The sequence below is a fragment of the Podarcis vaucheri genome (assembly GCF_965113315.1).
Source record: "Podarcis vaucheri genome assembly, chromosome: 5".
NCBI classification, from domain to species: Eukaryota; Metazoa; Chordata; class Lepidosauria; order Squamata; family Lacertidae; genus Podarcis; species Podarcis vaucheri.
The window spans coordinates 82,853,963-82,873,501 of NC_138763.1; the positions used below are offsets into that span (position 1 = coordinate 82,853,963).

At 48.8% G+C, this 19,539-nt stretch overlaps 1 protein-coding gene across 2 annotated transcripts; it reads right to left on the reverse strand.

Annotated features, from left to right (window-relative positions):
• Window positions 1-10,511: 10,511 nt before the first annotated feature.
• On the reverse strand, window positions 10,512-19,517 carry LOC309532281 (pulmonary surfactant-associated protein D-like). 2 transcript variants are annotated; one of them, XM_082222504.1, is made up of 5 exons: window positions 19,362-19,517; window positions 13,246-13,463; window positions 12,239-12,328; window positions 11,157-11,240; window positions 10,512-10,942 (listed from the first exon to the last, which is right to left on the reverse strand). In XM_082222504.1, exons 2-5 carry the CDS (start codon window positions 13,445-13,447, stop codon window positions 10,563-10,565), a joined length of 756 nt encoding a protein of 251 aa, XP_082078630.1. In that variant the 5' UTR covers window positions 13,448-13,463; window positions 19,362-19,517; the 3' UTR covers window positions 10,512-10,562. The 2 variants fall into 2 exon arrangements, with proteins under 2 accessions (XP_082078630.1, XP_082078631.1); XM_082222505.1 differs by lacking the exon at window positions 12,239-12,328.
• Between the last annotated feature and the right edge of the window lie 22 nt (window positions 19,518-19,539).

A 19,539-nucleotide genomic window follows, 5' to 3' on the forward strand; every position in this document is an offset into this window, starting at 1 on the left:
TTGCCCCCCCTTAGTCCCCCTGCCGGGCCCGGCCTAGTTGGGCCTGTTAATTTTGGCAGCCCCCTTACTCCAAGGGAGGCTCCCGGCCCTGATCCGTGGCCTGCGGTATCCGGGGGCCTTTTGGGACGACTGCCGATCGGTGCGGCCTGCGGCCTGGTGGCAAGGCTAGGGGACCCTATTTCTGGGGGGATTCGGCCCGGCTGCGGCTCCCGGTCGCCCCCTCGCTGCTCCCTTGCCGCCGCGGTCCTCTCTCGGCCTACCGCGCCGCGTCGTCGCCGCCTTCGGCGGCGCGGTGTCTCCCGCGGCCTGCTGCGGCCTGGTCGGGGCCTGTAGGCCTCGGCTGCCTCCCCGGCCTTGTGGCTTGCCGGGGTTGGCCGGTCGCGGCCCCGATCCGCGGTTGCCGCTTCCCGGGGCCCGCTCCAGCTGCTGCCGCTGCCCGGGCCGCGGCTGGCGCCGGCTCCTGGGAGCCCGTGTTCCGCGGCCGGATTCGGCCCGGCCGCGGCCGGATTAGCCCCCCGCCGCCCCCGGCTTACCTTTGGGCCCGGTTGGGCCCGTAGCGCTGCGCCGCTTCCTTGCGGCGGCGCGGGAATCGGCGGTCCGCTGCGGCCTAGTCCTGGCCGGCGCGGCCTCGGCCGCTCTCCTGCAGTGGATCCGGTGACCACTGCCTCGGCCTGAGGCCTGGAGAGCCGGTGCCCCCCCCATTCAGGGCGCACGGTTTGGGGGTGCGTAGGGGGGTGCTGGAGGCCTTGGGAGCTCCGAGCGGCCTGAGCCCTGGTTGCCGCATCGGGTCCCTTCCCCTTTCTTCCTTGAGTCAAGCTGCACAGTGGCCTCTGGTGGCCAGACTGTGCAACTACAGGTGCTGTTTTAATTTTGAATTTTCTCCACAGTGGCCTCTAGTGGCCGTTTTGGTATTGCAGGGTGCTGAATTTGTTTTGTTTTTGACCCGCTGTTAGGGTCCTTGTTAATCCTGGTGCTCATTTGGTTGCGCCGGTGGTGTTGGGTTAATTCCGTACCTGCTGCTTATTTTCCTTAATTTTATTAACTATCCGTTTTTCTAATTATTGTTAATTATATTATTACTTATTATTATTTTATTTAATTTGGTATTTGTTTACTGTTAATTAATTTAAATTATTTGGTCCGGAATTTAACCCCCTCTCTTAATTGATTTCTGTTCAAGCCTATAGCAGGAATGGCGCCAAAGAAGGCAGCGAGGAAGTCTGGTCCTGCTATTGCTCCAAAGCGGCCCATAAAAGGCCCATCGCAGGCTCTGCGTTCTCCGCAACCTGCCCAGTCTCTACAACGCATTCAGCGCATGGTCAACAGCTTGGCGGGTGACCCAGTGGCCTTGGCAAGGGTGGAGTCCGGGATGGATGGTCTGCTCCGCCGCTCCTCTACTCCTTCGTCATCCTCGGCAATATTGAGTCCTACCTTAGGTGCCTCGTCTCCAGTGGCGTCATCTAGCGAAGATGAAGCAGGAGCAGCGTTAGCCGGGGGGTCGCTGCACGATAGTCAAGCAGCGTGCACCCCGGTCATGCCTTCGTCGCAGGTTACTGCGGCGAGGGGTCGTGGCCGTACCAGGGCTGGGGCCAGAAAGAGAGGGTCAGCCAGGGACCGCATGGGGGTTTCACCTCCGCGGTCTTCGGTTGCAAGGCTTCAGGCGCCGGGTCATTCACAGTTAGTTTCTTGTCAGTCAATTCCAGATGCAGTGCAGCAGGCCGATTTATCTGAATCTTCAGTGGAGGACAGCCTTCCCTTACCTCCAAGGTCATCTTCTGGTGGTCTCCGTCGCCGCAAGAGGAGCTCCAAGAGACGCGCTAAGAGAAGACGTAGAGACACCTCGTCTTCTTCTTCAGGTACTTCCTCACTAAGTTCCAGTAGTGACGAAGAAGCGTCGCTTAAGCTTTACTGGGGGTTCGGGGAGGCCTCGGGGCTCCCGAAATGGGTGTGGGAGCGGAGGGCCAACTCCCATAGGGCCAGGTATGGGGCGGTGCAGGATTGTCTTGATGGGGCGTTGGTGCCTGACGTAAAAGTCTCCACCAATTCAGCCAGGGATATCATCCCTGGGGCCCACCTATCTGCCAAATTGCGATCTAGGATCCTAGATGGTCGCTATGTGGACATTTTTTGCCTTGCTCCCCCACTCGAAGGTCAGGAGCCCCTAGACAAGGGTCTGCCGGTATCTAAGAAGCGGTCGGTCCTGTCAAAAGCTGATAGGACTTTTGAAAGGTGGCTAGATAGCTTCCAGGTTTTTGCTGGAGTTGTGTCCGCAGCTTATCCCAGGAGATCCCTGCATCTGTGGATATATCTGTCTATTGTCCGTTCGGCCTATACGATGGCTGGTGAGACTGCGGCTCTGGCCTACGATCAGAACTTCAGACGTAGGGCTGCCAAGATCCCCTCAGCCCGTTGGGATCGGAAAGATTTGGATGTCTGGACCACTTATGTGGCCCCCCGCATTGATAAAAAACTCCCTGACCAGCAGAAATTCAGGCCCGCTCCAGCTAGGTCAGGCCGCAAGCAGTTCTGCTGGGACTTCAATAAGGGCGCTTGCTCGCGTCAGCCTTGTAAATTCGCGCATGTTTGCGACAAGTGCAATGGGAACCATCCTGCGTCCACGTGTGCCGGGGGTCGCCGGCCCTTTCGAAAAGGGGGGGGGGCTCTCAGCAGCCTCCAAAAACAGCAACTCAGCCCCCTGCCGTTGGAGCAGGAAAGTAGTGTTTTATCCTCCTTGGCTTACACCCCGGTAAGATTACAACCGTTGCTTTCTTTGTTAGAATCCTACCCTGATACCAAATCAGCAACTTATTTGCGTGAGGGTTTTTCTGTAGGTTTTAGAATCCCGATAGCTTCCACCCCAGTGGCCATGAACCCAGCAAACCAGAAATCGATCAGGGATATGCCAGAAGTAGCGCGCAAGAAAATCGAAAAAGAATTGGCTTTGCGTCGCATGGCCGGTCCTTTTGCGGCCCCTCCTTTTCCCCGTTTCCACATTTCACCTTTGGGTATAGTTCCCAAAAAAGCTCCGGGGGAATTCCGCCTAATCCATAATCTCTCTCATCCTACAGGCACGTCAGTAAATGACGTGATTCCCCCGGAGCTTTGTTCCGTGAAGTACGCTTCTCTTGATCACGCGATCAAGATGATTCGGAAATTTGGGGCGGGCGCTTTGTTGGCAAAATGCGACATCGAATCAGCCTTTCGGCTGCTTCCGATTCATCCCGATGATTTTTGGTTGCTGGGATTTCAGTTCGAAGGAGGATTCTATTTTGATAAGGCTATGCCCATGGGCTGCTCGGTTGCCTGTGCGGCTTTTGAATGTTTCAGTTCATTTTTAGAGTGGGCCTTGCGTGAGAAGACTGGACTAGGCGGAGTCACGCATTATCTTGATGATTTTTTGGTCGCCTCGGCAGGAAATACAGGGGACTGCGTGGCGTTATTGCAGGCCTTTGCTGCCTTGACGGAGGATCTGGGTGTCCCTTTAGCGGCTGGAAAGACCGAGGGTCCTGCTACACAGTTGACTTATTTGGGTATCTTGTTAGATACCGTGGCACAAACTTCTAGCTTACCGCCTGAGAAGATAATCAATTTGGAAAAGGTTATTAAGGATCTTCTCCCCTTAAAAAAGGTTACCTTGCGTCAGCTTCAGTCGTTGCTGGGCCATCTAAATTTTGCGTGCAGGGTGGTTTCCCCTGGACGGCCATTTTGCTCCCGATTGGCCAAACTCACTTCAGGGTTGCAAGCCCCGCATCACAGGGTGCGCCTTCCTGGTCAGGTTCGGGCCGACCTTTATATGTGGTTGGAGTTTCTGGAGGACTTCAATGGGGTGTCCTTGTGGCAGGATACTTTGAACCTGCACAATGACTTCCAGGTACATTCTGACGCTGCGGGGTCGTTGGGGTTTGGCTTGTATTGGGACGGCAGGTGGTGTGCTGAGCGCTGGCCGCCCGCTTGGCAGGGGCAGGCTATTCTTCGGGATCTAACTTTTCTTGAGTTTTTTCCCATTGTAGTGGCAGTGCACTTGTGGGTCGAGCATTTCAGGGATCATAGGGTGTGTTTCTGGACCGATAACCAGGCGGTGGTGAATGTACTGGCCAAGCAGTCTTCTCGCTCCCCCAGGGTGTCGGCCCTCTTGCGGGCTTTCGTGTTACATTGCTTACGTTTTAATATTGTGTTTTCTGCTCGTTTTGTCCCGGGAATTTCTAACGAGATTGCCGATGCTCTGTCCCGTTTTCAGATGCAGCGATTCAGGTCCCTGGTGCCAGTGGCTCGAGACCGTCCGGAAATTTTCCCGGATCATCTCTGGAACCTTGGCAGAACTTAGTTTTACAGGGAGTAGCTGCATCTGTTGCACCCTCTACCTTGAGGTCCTATGAGAAGGCCTGGGCTGACTTCTTATCATTTAATGGGCAGACTATTGGGGAAATTATCACCTCCCATTCCACCTCTCAGGTGCTCCGGTATTTGGCGCATCTATTCCAGATGCGTAGGGCGGCTAGGACCCTTCGTTTGCACGCAGCAGCAATTTCCTTTTTTAATAGGGCCTATTTCAACAAAGACCCATGTCAGAAGTTTGTGGTCCGTAGGGCCTTAGAGGGATGGGGGCGTCTCACGCCTTCCAGGCCCACTCCCAGACGCCCCATTACATTTGTATTGCTGGCGCAAATGCGCTCCAAACTGCGTAGCATCTGTTGGTCCAAATTCGAGGCTCGGCTATTCTCAGCAGCCTTCTCATTAGCCTTCTTTGGGGCCCTAAGAGTCGGTGAGGTGGTTCTCGAGCCTAAGCAGGACGGAGGCTCTAGGGGTTTGCTGATACAGGACGTTAGTGTGTCTTCTCGTGACCTACAGGTTAATGTTAGGAATTCGAAGACAGACCAATTAGGCAGGGGTGCCATCATTACGCTCCCTGCAACTGGTGAAAGTGGCCCTTGCCCCGTGAGAGACCTTACCAAGTACCTTGCCTTGCGTCCCGGCGGTGAAGGCCCCCTTTTCGTTCACGAAAATGGCCGCCCGTTGGCGAGGCACCAGTTCACCAGTGTGTTGCGAAAAGCTGTCGCGGCTTGCGGCCTCCCGGCTCAGGAGTTTGCCCCTCACTCCTTTAGGATCGGAGCTGCCACAACCGCTGCCCACTGGGGTTTGTCGGCAAAAAGGATTAAAGACCTGGGCCGATGGAGATCGGACGCATTCAAGGTCTATGTTCGGAAATGATTTGTGGTTATACTTACATGTGTGTGTTTTAACCCTAGGTCAGACCGCTATCCACATCTGGGTAGTAGGGCACAGTATTGTGCACTGGGCTGCGGACAGAGCTCGCCAGTCCGGACTGGGTGAAGGCCTGGGATTCCCGCAGCACGTACATGTGTCCTGGATCTCCAGAAGGGGGATGCTGTGGGGAGAATTTTTACCTCTCATGCGAAGGCGTGTCCTCCAGCTTGGCCCCCCTTCAGCGATTGTGGTGCAGCTCGGGGAGAATGACGTGGCTTCCTCTTCCTGCTACGGGCTGCGTGCGGCCATTTTACAGGATCTGGGGGAGCTGGCGGCACTGGTGCCGACCTCCAAGTTAATTTGGTCACAGCTTCTTCAACGCCGCATTTGGCGAGGTAGCCCTTGCCCTGCTGCCACCGAACGTGCAAGGAAGCGGATTAATTCCGCAGCAAGTAAGCTGGTGGTGAACCTGGGCGGGTTTGTTATCCCTCACCCTCTTATCTCATTCAAGGCGATTGAGTTTTATAGGGATGATGGGGTTCATCTCTCGCCAATTGGGAATGATGCATGGTTGGACGCCTTGGCGTCCAGGTTGAGGGTGTGGCTTGATTTGTGAGTGGTTGGCGGCGAGCGTAAGGGGCTCGAATGGCGGTTAGGCATTGGTTTAAAATTGGTTGGTGGAGGGGTATGGATTGGCTGTGCCTGCCCCTCCAATGCTGCTGCTGACGGGTATTCCGTTAAAGGAATTCTGAAGCTTACCATCCCCTCGTCCAAACCCTTGGAGCAGGGTGCGGGCCGCGTAAGCTTCAAGGGATAAGCGCGGAGTAGCTGAGGGCCTGTGACGCAGCTCCAGCAGACTCTGTCCCTTGTTCCTCCGCGACTGACTACGGAGTCAGTACTGTCCCCCATGGCGGGAGGGGACAGATAGTCATAAACCAATGCCTAAGCAACCACTCTCAATTTGTATTTAAATAAAGTTGTGGCCAAAATTATGCCAAAAACCTTAAACAAAAATTATGTGTGATGTGTGAGTTATTGGGAAAGGGGTTTTGGGGGACCTCAACACGCAAAGCGTGTTCACATCAAAAGAGAGCACGTGTTGCGGTTGGGGCCGAACAAAACCCCATGTTAGTGACCAGGCCAAAGTGGGCTAGAGGCCGGGGAACTGATTGGAGGAGGTTGTTACTGGGGCAATTTGGATGTTGCCAATTTAGGGGTGGGATCAGTGGCTTTATAAACAGGGTCCACAGCTTTCTCTTTCTCTTTTGCTGTGGACACCGGATCTCCCGCCCGCCCTCCCTTGCTTGGGCTTGCGCCTTGACCTTGCTCTGCCTGTCATGGGGTCGTTCGCCTTGGTGCGGGGGCCCAGTAGGAATTTACCATTTGGCTGATTAGTGCGTGCCTTTTGGGTTTTGCCTACTGCTTAGCAAATCGTCACAACTTGTAAGGTTGGCGGTTAGGCATTGGTTTAAAATTGGTTGGTGGAGGGGTATGGATTGGCTGTGCCTGCCCCTCCAATGCTGCTGCTGACGGGTATTCCGTTAAAGGAATTCTGAAGCTTACCATCCCCTCGTCCAAACCCTTGGAGCAGGGTGCGGGCCGCGTAAGCTTCAAGGGATAAGCGCGGAGTAGCTGAGGGCCTGTGACGCAGCTCCAGCAGACTCTGTCCCTTGTTCCTCCGCGACTGACTACGGAGTCAGTACTGTCCCCCATGGCGGGAGGGGACAGATAGTCATAAACCAATGCCTAAGCAACCACTCTCAATTTGTATTTAAATAAAGTTGTGGCCAAAATTATGCCAAAAACCTTAAACAAAAATTATGTGTGATGTGTGAGTTATTGGGAAAGGGGTTTTGGGGGACCTCAACACGCAAAAGCTGGAAAATCTCTTTTCCCAATGCTGGCTAACGGCATATATGTTCTCTTAAAAATCATTTATAAGCTGTTAAGCTGAAAAGTTGCAAGAGCAGAAAGAGGGTTGAGCGCCCAGAATATTATTATTATTTTGCGATCAATAAGAAATGCTGTTCTCTTCGTGTCTGTGTTGGGAGGTTTCCCTGCTGTAACCATTGTTTGCTGTACAGTGGTACCTTGGGTTAAGAACTTAATTCGTTCTGGAGGTCTATTCTCAACCTGAAACTGTTCTTAACCTGAGGTACTATTTTAGCTAATGGGGCCTCCTGCTGTTGCTGCTGCACGATTTCTGTTCTCATCCTGAAGCAAAGTTCTTAACCCAAGGTGCTATTTCTGAGTTAGTGGAGTCTGTAACCTGAAGCGTCTGTAACCTGAAGGGTCTGTAACCCAAGGTACCACTGTATTAGTTTATTATTGAACACCCGCCTCCGAAAGTGAACTCCATGGGACTTTAGTGGATATTCTTTTCCTTATTTTCCCCCTTCACCCTGATTTGTATATGAATAGCTCTTGTAAAAGTAACAAACAAGGTGCCTTTATACAGGTGTGTTTCCTTCCAGAACCAACTGCCATGCCTTATTCCTTTCTTTAACCATTATTTGATTTTGTAAATTGATAATCTTATCCATGGCTACATTCTGGCTGGAGAATTGTTTATCATTATTTATACACTGTGATATTGTACCGTTCTATGTGCCAAACTATTGGGGGGGGTAATTTTTTTATTTCTGTGGATTTTTCTATGCTTATTGGTTCCTCATTAATGCCCCTTTCCCATATCTTAAAAGCAAAACTGTTTCTATCATTTTGTTTTTAGGAAATAGAAGAGCCGAACATGTCCTACTCATGGTCCTCTGACTCTTTTCCTGGGAGTTACATGAATTTTCTTTTACACCTGCTAACTGAAAAGACTGATGTCCTTCAGTGGTTGCAACTTTCTGCTCCAAAGGGAAACAAGAAAGAAAAAGTTGCTTGTTGCTTCTTCCTAGTTGCTTCTTCTTCAGCGTAAATGACATTCCTATCAATGGTTCATAATCATGCTCAGGTGTCTTACAGGCCACATAAGGATGAAAAGGGAAAATACTGATATTGCTATGCATTATGCTTAAGTTGGATCATTGTGTTTGTCATAAAGTAACAACCCCTCAGATTAAGTGTATGTATATGATCTGATGGTTTGGTTGATATTTGCAGATTAATTTCCTTGAGTTGTGGGTTTAAATGTGTTCCCCACAAACACCAGAATCCCAGTCAGGGCTGTAGCCTGGGGGACATGGGGGGAGCGTAGCCCTGGGTGCATGATTCTCAGGCATGTGAAGCAGATGCCCAATGCCACCAGGGGTCTCTGGGCCCTGGAGCCCAGCCTGGCCTTGCCACCACAACCTTGGCCTCCTCGCTGAATGGCTGCCTGGCCAGGGTTAGGGTGATGCATCCACCAAGGGTTGTCTTGGCCTGCCAGGCTCCAGCTGTGTGGGCAGGCAAGCAGCGCAGTGCAGCCCCGTGAACACTCCATGTCCCGTGCCTAGCAGACAGCATCAGTGGCGAGGGCTGGGCTGGTGCCTAATATAATGCACATTTGTATGTTATTTTCCACTGACAAGCATTTCTATGGCCGCTTTACCTTAGTATATCCATTTTTGCACACATCACATGGCCAGAGAACGGCATTGCGAAAGTGCAGGCTTCAATGGGTGGCTTTCTTTTGGATCCTCTCACAGAAGGTAAAGGTAAAGGGACCCCTGATCATTAGGTCCAGTCATAGACAACTCTGGGGTTGCGACGCTCATCTTGCTTTATTGGCCGAGGGAGCCGGCCGAGGGAGCTGAGGTGGCCAGCATGACTAAGCCGCTTCTGGAGAACCAGAGCAGTGCACGGAAACGCTGTTTACCTTCCTGCCAGAGTGGTACCTATTTATCTACTTGCACTTTGATGCACTGCTAGGTTGGCAGGAGCAGGGACCGAGCAACGGGAGCTCACCCCGTTGGGGGGGGATTCAAACCGCCGACCTTCTGATTGGCAAGTCCTAGGCTCTGTGGTTTAACCCACAGCGCCACCCGCATCTCTCACAGAAGGTAGGTCCTGCTCAAACCTCAGTTAGAGGATTATTGCTGCTGAAACAACATTTGAAACTCTGTCTTTGTGCACCCTTTAACCTGATCCCTGGGTGAAGCAGTGCCATATAATCTTGCAACTGTTGCCTTACCTCAGCCTAGACCTTGCCCCAGCTCCCCAAGTCTTGCTCTGTTTTACTGAAGCCTAGACCTCTACCAAGAACCACCCAACAAAATTGCTCAAAATGGAACAGTTTGCTTCTTTTGAGTGAAAAAGGATGGTCCCAAATTATATCAAGAGAGTGGCTGCTCAAGATTGTTGTAAAAGCAACGGAGCTGGGATAGCTCAGTCAGTAGGACACAAGACTCTTATTCTCGGGGTCTTGAGCTTGAGCCCCCCTTTGGGGGGCTGGACTGGATGACCCTTGTGGCCCCTTCCATTCTGCAATTCTATGAATAGATAAGGAGCAAGATGTGTGTCAGGTGGTAGAGAGGCATGTAATGATAATGAACTGGGACAGTAAAAACTGTTTCAATAATGCTCAAATATGCCCGAATGTCATTAGCTAAACACATAGGTAAATGCTGTATCATTATCACTCTAAAACAGTAACTTCAAGATAACAATATAGTAAGGAAAGTATAGAAATAGTGTTGGAACAGTGTATTATTCCAAATGTAGCGAACCTACAAATTCAATGGAACAGTCCAATATATGGTCATACCTTGGTTGTCAAACGGAATCCATTCCGGAAGTCTGTTCGAAAATGTCCGAAAATGTTTGACAGCCAAGCTCCTGCAGCCAAGCGGAAGCTGTGTTGGACGTTTGGGTTCCAAAGAACGTTTGCAAACCGAAACACTCCTGGGTTTGCAGCATTCGGGAGCCAAAACGTTTGAGTCCCAAAGTGTTCGGGATCCAAGGTACGATGGTATTATTAGCTTCTTGGCCTCTATACTATCAGCAATCCTATTACTCTTTGGAATTTGGTACACAATGTGCCTGACATTCTCTAGGTGATTCGGTCAACTAAACAGATTTTTGAATGATTTCTGTATATATGAATGAAAAGGTTCTAAAAATTAGTAAGAAATTATAAGATAGTATACTTAGTTTAATGTCAAGTTTTGTACAACAGGAAAATAGAAAAGGTAAAGGCATTGGGGGTGGCGTGGGAAGTCTTAGGTGTATATATGTAGGAGTATATGGTGAATTGTATTGTATTTTGAACTGACATTGTTTTGTAATCTTTTTTCTTCTTCAAAAGACCATTTATAATAATGTTATGTTATCAAGTAAATTCAATAAAAATTAAAAGCAATAATAATAATAAAATTAACAGATTTTTGAATTTTGCTTTAATATATCTATAAACACCCATAAAGACAGTCAGATCAAAATTCACACATTATTAACCGAGCCACATTGCATGAGATGTCATTCCATTTGCCATCTGGATACATTTCTATGCAGTCCTCTTCCACCCCATTGGGTTCTTTCGGTGCCCAGTTTGAATATTCCATTGTTTCGCCATTAAGATGCTTGAAGATGCCTTCTGTCTCCTGGTCATTCATTCCAAAAAATACACGTCTTCCCGTTTTTGCAGAGAGTTTCAGTGCAGCGTTGTTTTCATTTTCATTCCTTGGAGAAGCAACCTGGCCACCAAAATGGTTACACGTCGCTTTTGAAGTCTCATAATCACCGTCATCTCCATTAGTCACAAATAGTTTCCCTCCTACTCTTGTGCTGTTTGAGAAAATGTAACCTAGAATGGCTAACAGACAATACAATCAAAATTAATTATTTCAAATGTGCTTTCGTCATTAATAGCCCAAATTTAGGACCTGGGCCTGATCCATAAAGCAATTGCTGTACATTTAGTTGCTCAAATGAGTGGTTTGGTTGCATTAAGGACTGTGTAATGTCAGAGGATGATATTAATAGCAATCCGTACATCTTTCATCAAGGTACACAAACAACTAGCTTACCTTTCTGGGTTTTGCTTGCAGTCAGCTGCAAAGCCTTCAGCTCTCCTTGTAAATCACTAATTTGAGTTTTGAGCAGTTCAAGTTCTAAAAGGCAAAAGGACAGTATTATTCTTGTTCTGCTTGTGTTAAAGTATAAAAGATTACAAAAGAAGAGCAAAGGAAGAATCTGCTTCAGAAGTGACAAATCTCAAATCCACCATTGACCGTCTCCCTGCCCCATTCAGTTTCTCATTGTCTTAATTCCTGAAGAGTGTTAAGTCTTTGCAGCAAAATCAGCAGTGTCTTGGCAGAACTCAAAGACTACCAAATATAATGTCGCATGCATTTTGGTGGTTCAGAAGAGCTCACCTCATCAGATGCATAAAGTTGATAGTGTACACAATGAACCATCCATCAAGGAACAAGGAAACTATTTTCAAACTATAACAAATCAGGTCAGGTCTGGTTCAGAGACTCCACCCACCTCCCTTACCTAGCCATAGTGATGTTGAGGCCAGAATCATAGCAGGCTGAAAAAAATGGCACCATACTTTCTTGCTCATGGAATCATAGAACTGTAAAGTTGGAAGAGACCTAGTCATCTAGTCCAAACCCCTGCAATGCAGGAATCTTTTGTCCAAGGTGGGACTCAGCCCCACAACCCTCAGATTTAAGAGTCTCATGTTCTACAGACCGAGCTATCCCAGCTCATGTGTATGTGTATGAATTGGTAGTGTCACATGGGACTTTATATGAGACTGTTTGCTTCCATCAACTAGAATCTGCTTGAATCAATAAATGAAACATTTTTGTTGTTGATTAAAGTAGCAGATTTAAAGAAATCATGGGAGAACACAGCCTCAGTTTAACCAGACTGATTTTGCAGCTGTAATCAATTGGCCATTTTAATCAAGACAGATATCTAAAGTAACTCTAGACTTTATATTTCAATAAAGACATATCCTCTCCCATCGTTTGGAAGGTTTTACTTTTCGTATGGAACCACAAAGTTTAGATTCTTATTAGCCTTGTGTATGGAACCCAGACAAATTTCAGTAAAATCTCTTGGCTTGTGTGTGTCTGCAGTTGTCCACATCCCTTACCTTTTCCTCCACAGTCACCTTTCTGACCACTTTCCCCTTTAAGGCCAGGAGGCCCTGCTTTTCCTGGGGGTCCCTGCATTCCTCGTAAACCTGCCATTTAATCCAATGGATAAACAGAAAAAGATGAACAAATGAGCAACATAATGCATTGGCGTTCTTGGGTTATAGTTAAACATATGACTACACCAACAAATGGTTATTTGAAAGGACATTCTGCGGGAAACTGGGGGTCTTCATTGTTGCCCAAGTGTGCTCTATGTTCCACCTCTTTGGAGGAGAGGGACCAGCAGTCTTTTCTAGTCGTGTTATTTGAGATCCCTTTTTGTGGAGAACCACAGATGGAACATGCCAGGTATGTGCTTTGATTTCCTCCTAATACTGAGAGAGCAACCAAGATGATCAAGGGTCTGGAAACCAAGCCTTATAAGGAACAGTTGAGGGGATTGGGTCTGTTAGCCAGGGAAAGAGGAGCCAGGGGAGATCTGGTAGCCATCTTCAAATATCTAAAGGGCTGTCACATGGAAGATGGAGCAAGCTTGTTTTCTCCTGCCCTAGAGGGTAGAACTCAAACCAATGGCTTCAAGTTACAAGAAAGGAGATTCCGGCTAAACATCAGGAAGAGCTTGCTGACAGTAAGAGTTGTTCAACAGTAGAATGGAATCCCGAGGGAGGATGTGGTCTCTCCTTCATTGGATGGTAATCTGTCATTAAGATTACTGCCTTAAGAGCGGCAAGCCACACCCCCTGAGCCAGCCGATAGGCTGGCCAGGGTATGACGCGGCAGAGGATTCCCCCTGTATGCGTGAGGCTGAGAGCCAGCCTCAGTGTGGGAGTTGGGGGCGGGAAGCCCGCAACCCCACCTCCTCCCTAGGGTCGGAAATAGCTTTAGTTGAGATCTTTGCATTGCAGGGAGTTGAATATATAGCCCTCAAGGTCCTTTCCAACTTTACAGTTCTATGATTTTATGACTACCATTGGATAACTCTTGGAAATTCCTTATGCCATACCTTGCTCTCCCTTTTCACCTTGAGGACCTTCCTTCCCATCTCTTCCTGGCAGTCCATTGCTCCCAGGGATGCCTGGCAATCCATTGCTTCCAGGAATAACTGTGCAGGCTGGCACTTTCTCTTCACAGTTGCATTGCTCCAGATCTGACATTCTCACCGATGACGCTCCCAGCACAAGAATGCAGAGGACATGGCGTTGCATTTCTCGATGATGAGATCTAAGGCAAAGCACAACAGCATTTGTATAGTTAGTTGAAGGCGACATCTCTGCCTGGGGCCATGCCAGATAGTACATCTGAGCTTACATAAAGCGAGATGAGCACCGCAACCCCAGAGTCGTTCACGACTGGACCTAATGGTCAGGGGTCCCTTTACCTTTACATGACTGAATCCTCTTCCCTACAGAGAGTTCCACACACACAGCCAAAAAAGGTCCTCAGTAGTCTTCTCTCACACACCAGGAATTTGTGTATAGGAATCTTTTTTTTCAGGGGCAAATTCTATCACACACTTGCAGTCTAGTTTGGTTTGGTCTGACTCAGATTTTGCTACCTCATAACTGGGCCATTGTTATCCTAAGCTAAAGTGGAAACAAGATCTTACAGCGGGGGTCACAAGTTTCAAGTTCTGCAAGGCAAATACTTAAAACATAGATTAGGATCTTCAGATTTCTCAGGCTTATTTGCCACAGTTAGGGTCAAACTAGATGGCATGTTATCCAGTGCTTTATTGCTTGTATGAATGGTTTTTTAAAAAATAATAAATAGCAAGAGAAGGGTAAACCTGACTTCACCTGTGGTATAGGTTTCAATTCGTGCAAAGAACACATTGCTATTTACTCCCACTGCTCCACCCCAAATCAGAGTGAACATGAGGTTTTTTGCGGGGGGGGGGGGGGAGTAGCAGAAATGTGGCAGCAGGTCCTAGCATGACCTACAATGCTCAGGGGACATTAGTCCTCTTCAGGCAATTAGTGTCAAATGTGTGCAGGAGAAAGTGAGCCACTGGTCTTTCTCCATTGCCCTCCATTACTGGAAGACTGCAGTGGTCGAGCCTGCTCTCACACAGTATTGACACACTAGCAAGCCATTCAATGGCCAGGTACACACCATGTATATAAAGCACATAACTTGCCCCAAAGACTCATGGGAACTGTAGTTTATTAAGGGGTGCTGGGAACTGTAGCTCTTTGAAGGTTAACTAAAGTTTCCAGGATTCTTTGGGTGAAATCATGTGCTTGAAAAGTCCACTGTGTATGCAGCCAATGCCTGTTAGCAGGAAGCACTCGCTGATCCCTGCTAGCAAGAAGTAAAAACCTGCTTGCTCTTTCCATTGCAACAGCTTCATTACAGAGGTGGAGATGCATGTGTATAACAAACTAGGTCAGCAGTTGCAAAACCAGTTAATCGTCAGTTTCATTCCTGGAAATGGTTTGGAGTGGTTTCCCCCACAAAATCGAAAGTTTGCTAGATGTTCACCATAGGCGAGGGCAATTGACCTGTGACCCTCCAGGAGTTGCTGGACTTCAGTTCCCATGCTCCCTGATCATTGGCTATGCTGTTTGGGGATGATGAGAGCTGGAGTCCAACTACCTGTGGACAGATGCCATGAACTGGCAGGACAACAGGGAGGAGGAAGGGGCTCCTGTTGAGGGGTGTAGCTGGGACTGGGACACATTGGGCAAGCAGGGGATGGGGATGGAGAGGTTGGTGTAAGAAGGCCTTACAGGGTAATGGAGGATGACAAGGGGGTGAGGGTCAGTGCACAGGAACCAAAGCAGGAGGACCCGTCACCAGAGCCAGAAGGGCCCCTGTTTTCATGAACTCAGCGAGCTCTGAGACGTTGGGAACAGTGGGAGATGTGCTCTAGGAGCCTGAGGCAGGCAAGGGCCCCACAGCCCAGTTCCCTAGCTGGCCAGGTGGGCCTCGCTAGCTCTGGGAGAAGGTATGTGATTCCTCTGCTGGAGTAGGCTTAGAACAGGTGAGGGTCATATTGCTCATCAAGCCCAGGTGCTGCAATCAGTATGCAAGGCACCAAAGGTAAGCAGAACTGAGGTGCTTTGTCTGTTCAACTGCCCATGTTGAGGGACCTTGACTTGGATGCTCCTGGATTTCTACAGGACTGTGATTTGGGTTTGACTCTGGACTGTACCATGATTGCTGGACTTTAGACTTGGCTACTTGGATGGACCCTGAACCTCATTTCCTGACCCTCAGACTTTGGACTTCACTTCACTTCAGACTTTGGACTTCACCCTTGGACTTTGAGCTTTGGACGTGGCACAGTGACTTGCCGCCAGGTAGGCCAGGGGTTCAAGACACCCTACAGATGGCTGACTGCCCCTTTAGTATATGGGGGGCGGGATTTGAGAAGCACTGGTTTTGATTATTTTATCCCTGCACAAGAGTAAAAGAAATGGATACCTGTGAGGACAACTCTAGCTATGTTACAATCATGGTGAGAGAGTCAAGCAGAAATCTTGATAGGTTTGAACCGATGGGATTATTAGGCAGATCACTCTAGTCTCTTTATTGCCCAATGTTTGACGTGACATTTATCCATGTGGGAAAGGTTGGCTAATCTGATGATACATGTGTGTTAAACTGCTCACCCTGTTCCTGTAAATAAGGAAATGGGTTTTTTTAAAGGCCACTGTGAAGTGGGTTGGAGTATGTGCTGGGAAATCAAGAGTTCTGACATCTGGCAACGCCAGCAGCTTAGTTGATTCAGATAAAATATTTATGTACATGAGAACAGAAGGTGTGTGACCCTTATGGGAAATCCATCTAGGGTGGCAAGCCAGATTTTGCCGAGTGTTTACCAACGGGGGCTTGTATAATAGCAATGCACTGTTAGTCCTCAGGATATAGCAACCAGAGTTTATATGGCTTCAATTATGGCATGACACGGCTAATACCAACTGCTGGGCCTATTTATGTGTGAATTTAGCTACCTCAGGCTTCCTCAAACTCGGCCCTTTAGATTTTTTTGGCCTACAACTCCCATGATCCCTAACTAGCAGGACCAGGGGGAAGGGATGATGGGAATTGTAGTCTCAAAACATCTGCAGGACCAAGTTTGAGGAAGCCTGAGCTATCTCCAGGCTTTCATTTGAACAGGTGAAGTTTCAAACTGCATAGGGGAGAACAGGCACACAGCCCCTCCCCGCTACATCCCAGTTTATATCAGTTTATATCCCCCCCTGAAATTTGGATCTCCAGCTGTTTTTGGGCTACAATTCCCATCATCCCTGACCACTAGTCTTGCTAGCTAGGGATGATGGGAGTTGTAGTCTAAAAAACAGCTGGAGACCCAAGTTTGGGAAACACTGGTTTATACTATTAGTAGCAAAATGGCTCCCATCATGCTAGTTGAGGTGGGGGTGAAGGGAGGGGTTCACACACTGTGGCATCCCCAGGGACCTTGCCTGCCCCTGTACAAAGTCACAATGCACCCTGCTGTGGGGTCTGTCAGGCCTGCACCATTCAGACTCAGGTGTGTCAGGCATCTACTTTCCATATTGTATGCCACATTTCCACAGTTCAAACCATGCTCAAGGCGGCTTACAACATTAAAAAAATCATAAACAACAGTAAGGTAAAGGTAAAGGTACCCCTGCCCGAACGGGCCAGTCTTGACAGACTCTGGGGTTTGTGCGCCCATCTCACTCAAGAGGCCGGGGGCCAGCGCTGTCCAGAGACACTTCCGGGTCACGTGGCCAGCGTGACAAAGCTGCATCTGGCGAGCCAGCGCAGCACACGGAACGCCGTTTACCTTCCTGCTGGTAAGCGGTACCTATTTATCTACTTGCACCCGGGGGTGCTTTCGAACTGCTAGGTTGGCAGGCGCTGGGACCGAGCAGCGGGAGCGCACCCCGCCGCGGGGATTCGAACTGCCGACCTTTCGATCGGCAAGCCCTAGGTGCTGAGGCTTTAACCCACAGCGCCACCCGCGTCCCATTAAAACAACAGTAGTCCTAGACAATAAATAAAGTTAAAAAGCACACAGCCAAACTAAACCATTTCCACATAAATCACAAGATCTAAAAGAAAGATACCAACAAATTAGCAGCAACAACCCACACCCCAACAAAAACAGTACCCAACCCAAGAATCAGTTCAGCAGCCTCAGCTTCTGCAGCTGGAGTCCGTCCGAACTCCACCTTCCCAGACCAGGTGGAAAAGGCCTACAAGGCAGGGAACAGATCTTCCAGGACTCACAGCCAAGTTGGTCTCTTCAGGACTTATTCTTATAACAGCCGTGTCCCCCCATGCGACAATTTCTTCTTCGCTATGGCAGGGATGGGAGACCTGAGGCCATCCAGATGTTGTTGGACTTCAACTCCCAGCCAGCATGGCCAATACTCAGGGATGATGAGAGTTGGGAGTTCAACAACGTTTGGATGGCAACCGGTTCCCCATCAAATGCATCCATAGACTCCATTGGGGTTGGGGTTAAAGATGCTCACTGCCCTTGTTGACCCCAGATGTTCAGTGCCAGGTTTGTTCCTATCTACATAGTGTAGTGCAGGCATAGGCAAACTCAGCCGTCCAGCTGTTTTGGGACTACAACTCCCATAATCCCTAGGTAACAGACCAGTGGTCAGGGATGATGGGAATTGTAGTCCCAAAACATCTGGAGGGCCGAGTTTGCCTATGCCTGGTGTAGTGCCACCCTTTCATATGAATGGCTTCATGCTGATCACTGGCCCAAGTCATACCATTGCCTAAAGTGGAGCCCATCCCAAGGGCCAGCACGGTTACAGATCTTGTTGCACCATTCAGACACCAGTCCCATTTTCCCACTGCTCTCCCCCCACCCTCACCGACCCACCCCAAATTAAGGCTGCTTCCTTCATCCTGCTGAATGCCACTCCTGACACTGATTTTGGCTGCTTGGTCGTGCTGGGTTGTAAGGAAGCGGCTTTTCTAAGAACCGATTGCCAATTGACCCAAATCAGTCAGTGTTAATCCTGACTTGTTTGCTCTCTATATGTATAATGCGTTTGCAGAGCTGAAGCCAAGATGCTCGACTTCATTTTCCCACCCTCACTCTCATCCATCCAGCAGAGTTATTTATTTTTTGAAACATGATTGCTTTGTTCCTTGTTATTCCTTTATACCTATGCCAGGTATTGATGCAGACTTCCAGTGTCAGGTTTCAAAATCCTGCTGTAGCTTATTTTGTTGCCTGTTTGGGTGCATAACTCAGGAGGAGGGGTAATAAGCTTGGTCAAGCTGGATTTTGTAGGAGAGAAATAAAATGAAAACATGTCAGATTTAATCCTTGGGGGCACTGGTAGTTTTGGCAAGTTCAAACTTAGATACGTGATATATCAGTCTGTATAAATAGGAGTGTATCTATACGAAAAGAAGTGTCCCGTATGTATTTAACTGTTTAAGAAAATTAGTAAGTGACCACTCACACCACCAGATAGCAAAATAAATAACTATTAGCCAATAGTTGGCAAATACTGCCCCCCCCCATATTACAATCTATCTTGCACCTGGTCCTCACCAACTGATTGACAAAGTGGAAGTACTGGGAGCCATGGGAGGAAGTTTATAATGTCCTCTTGGGTTTTAGAATACAGAGACAAGGGAAGGTTGAGTGTAGTTGGACATGCAATCACAAATGACTTGAGGGAGGACATCCCAGTGGTGGGTACTACCACTGAGAAGACTCTTTTGTCACCACGTGTTAACTGTCTGCTGGTCATGAAATGACCACTAGGGTCTCTTTGGAAGATCTTAAAGATTGGCTTGTTCTGCACCAGGGAAGGTAAGCTGTTGTAGTACATGGGGTTCCTAGGTAGTCTCCCAAACTGGTGTTGATCAAACTCAGACCTGCTTAGCGGCATCATGTTCCCCCAGGCCATGCCCTGGGCTCAAAGTCTATGGCATGGCTCAAGGCCCCACTGTTCTTTCACCAGGGAATACGGCCAACCTTGAAATACGAACCTCTACTTTCCCTGCGATCCCTCTTTTCACTCTGCCAAAAGTGATTAAGATTTTGGCACAGCAGCAACACAGCAGATTAACAGGGTATTAACATTGCAGGTTAGTTTGTGAAAAGTCATGATTTATACAACAGTGAAGGAAAAATTACTAGCTTACCTTCTGCAGATCCACTCTGAGTATGACCTAGCAAAATCTGATTACAGAAACCTCCCAGCCCCATATCACTTAAAAGTGGTTTACGGCCTGTTGGACCCACCCACTCTCTACCTTCTTGTGGGAATTGCATCTCCTGACCCTTCCCCCTTGTACAAAATATGTAGCAATGGCTCTCAGG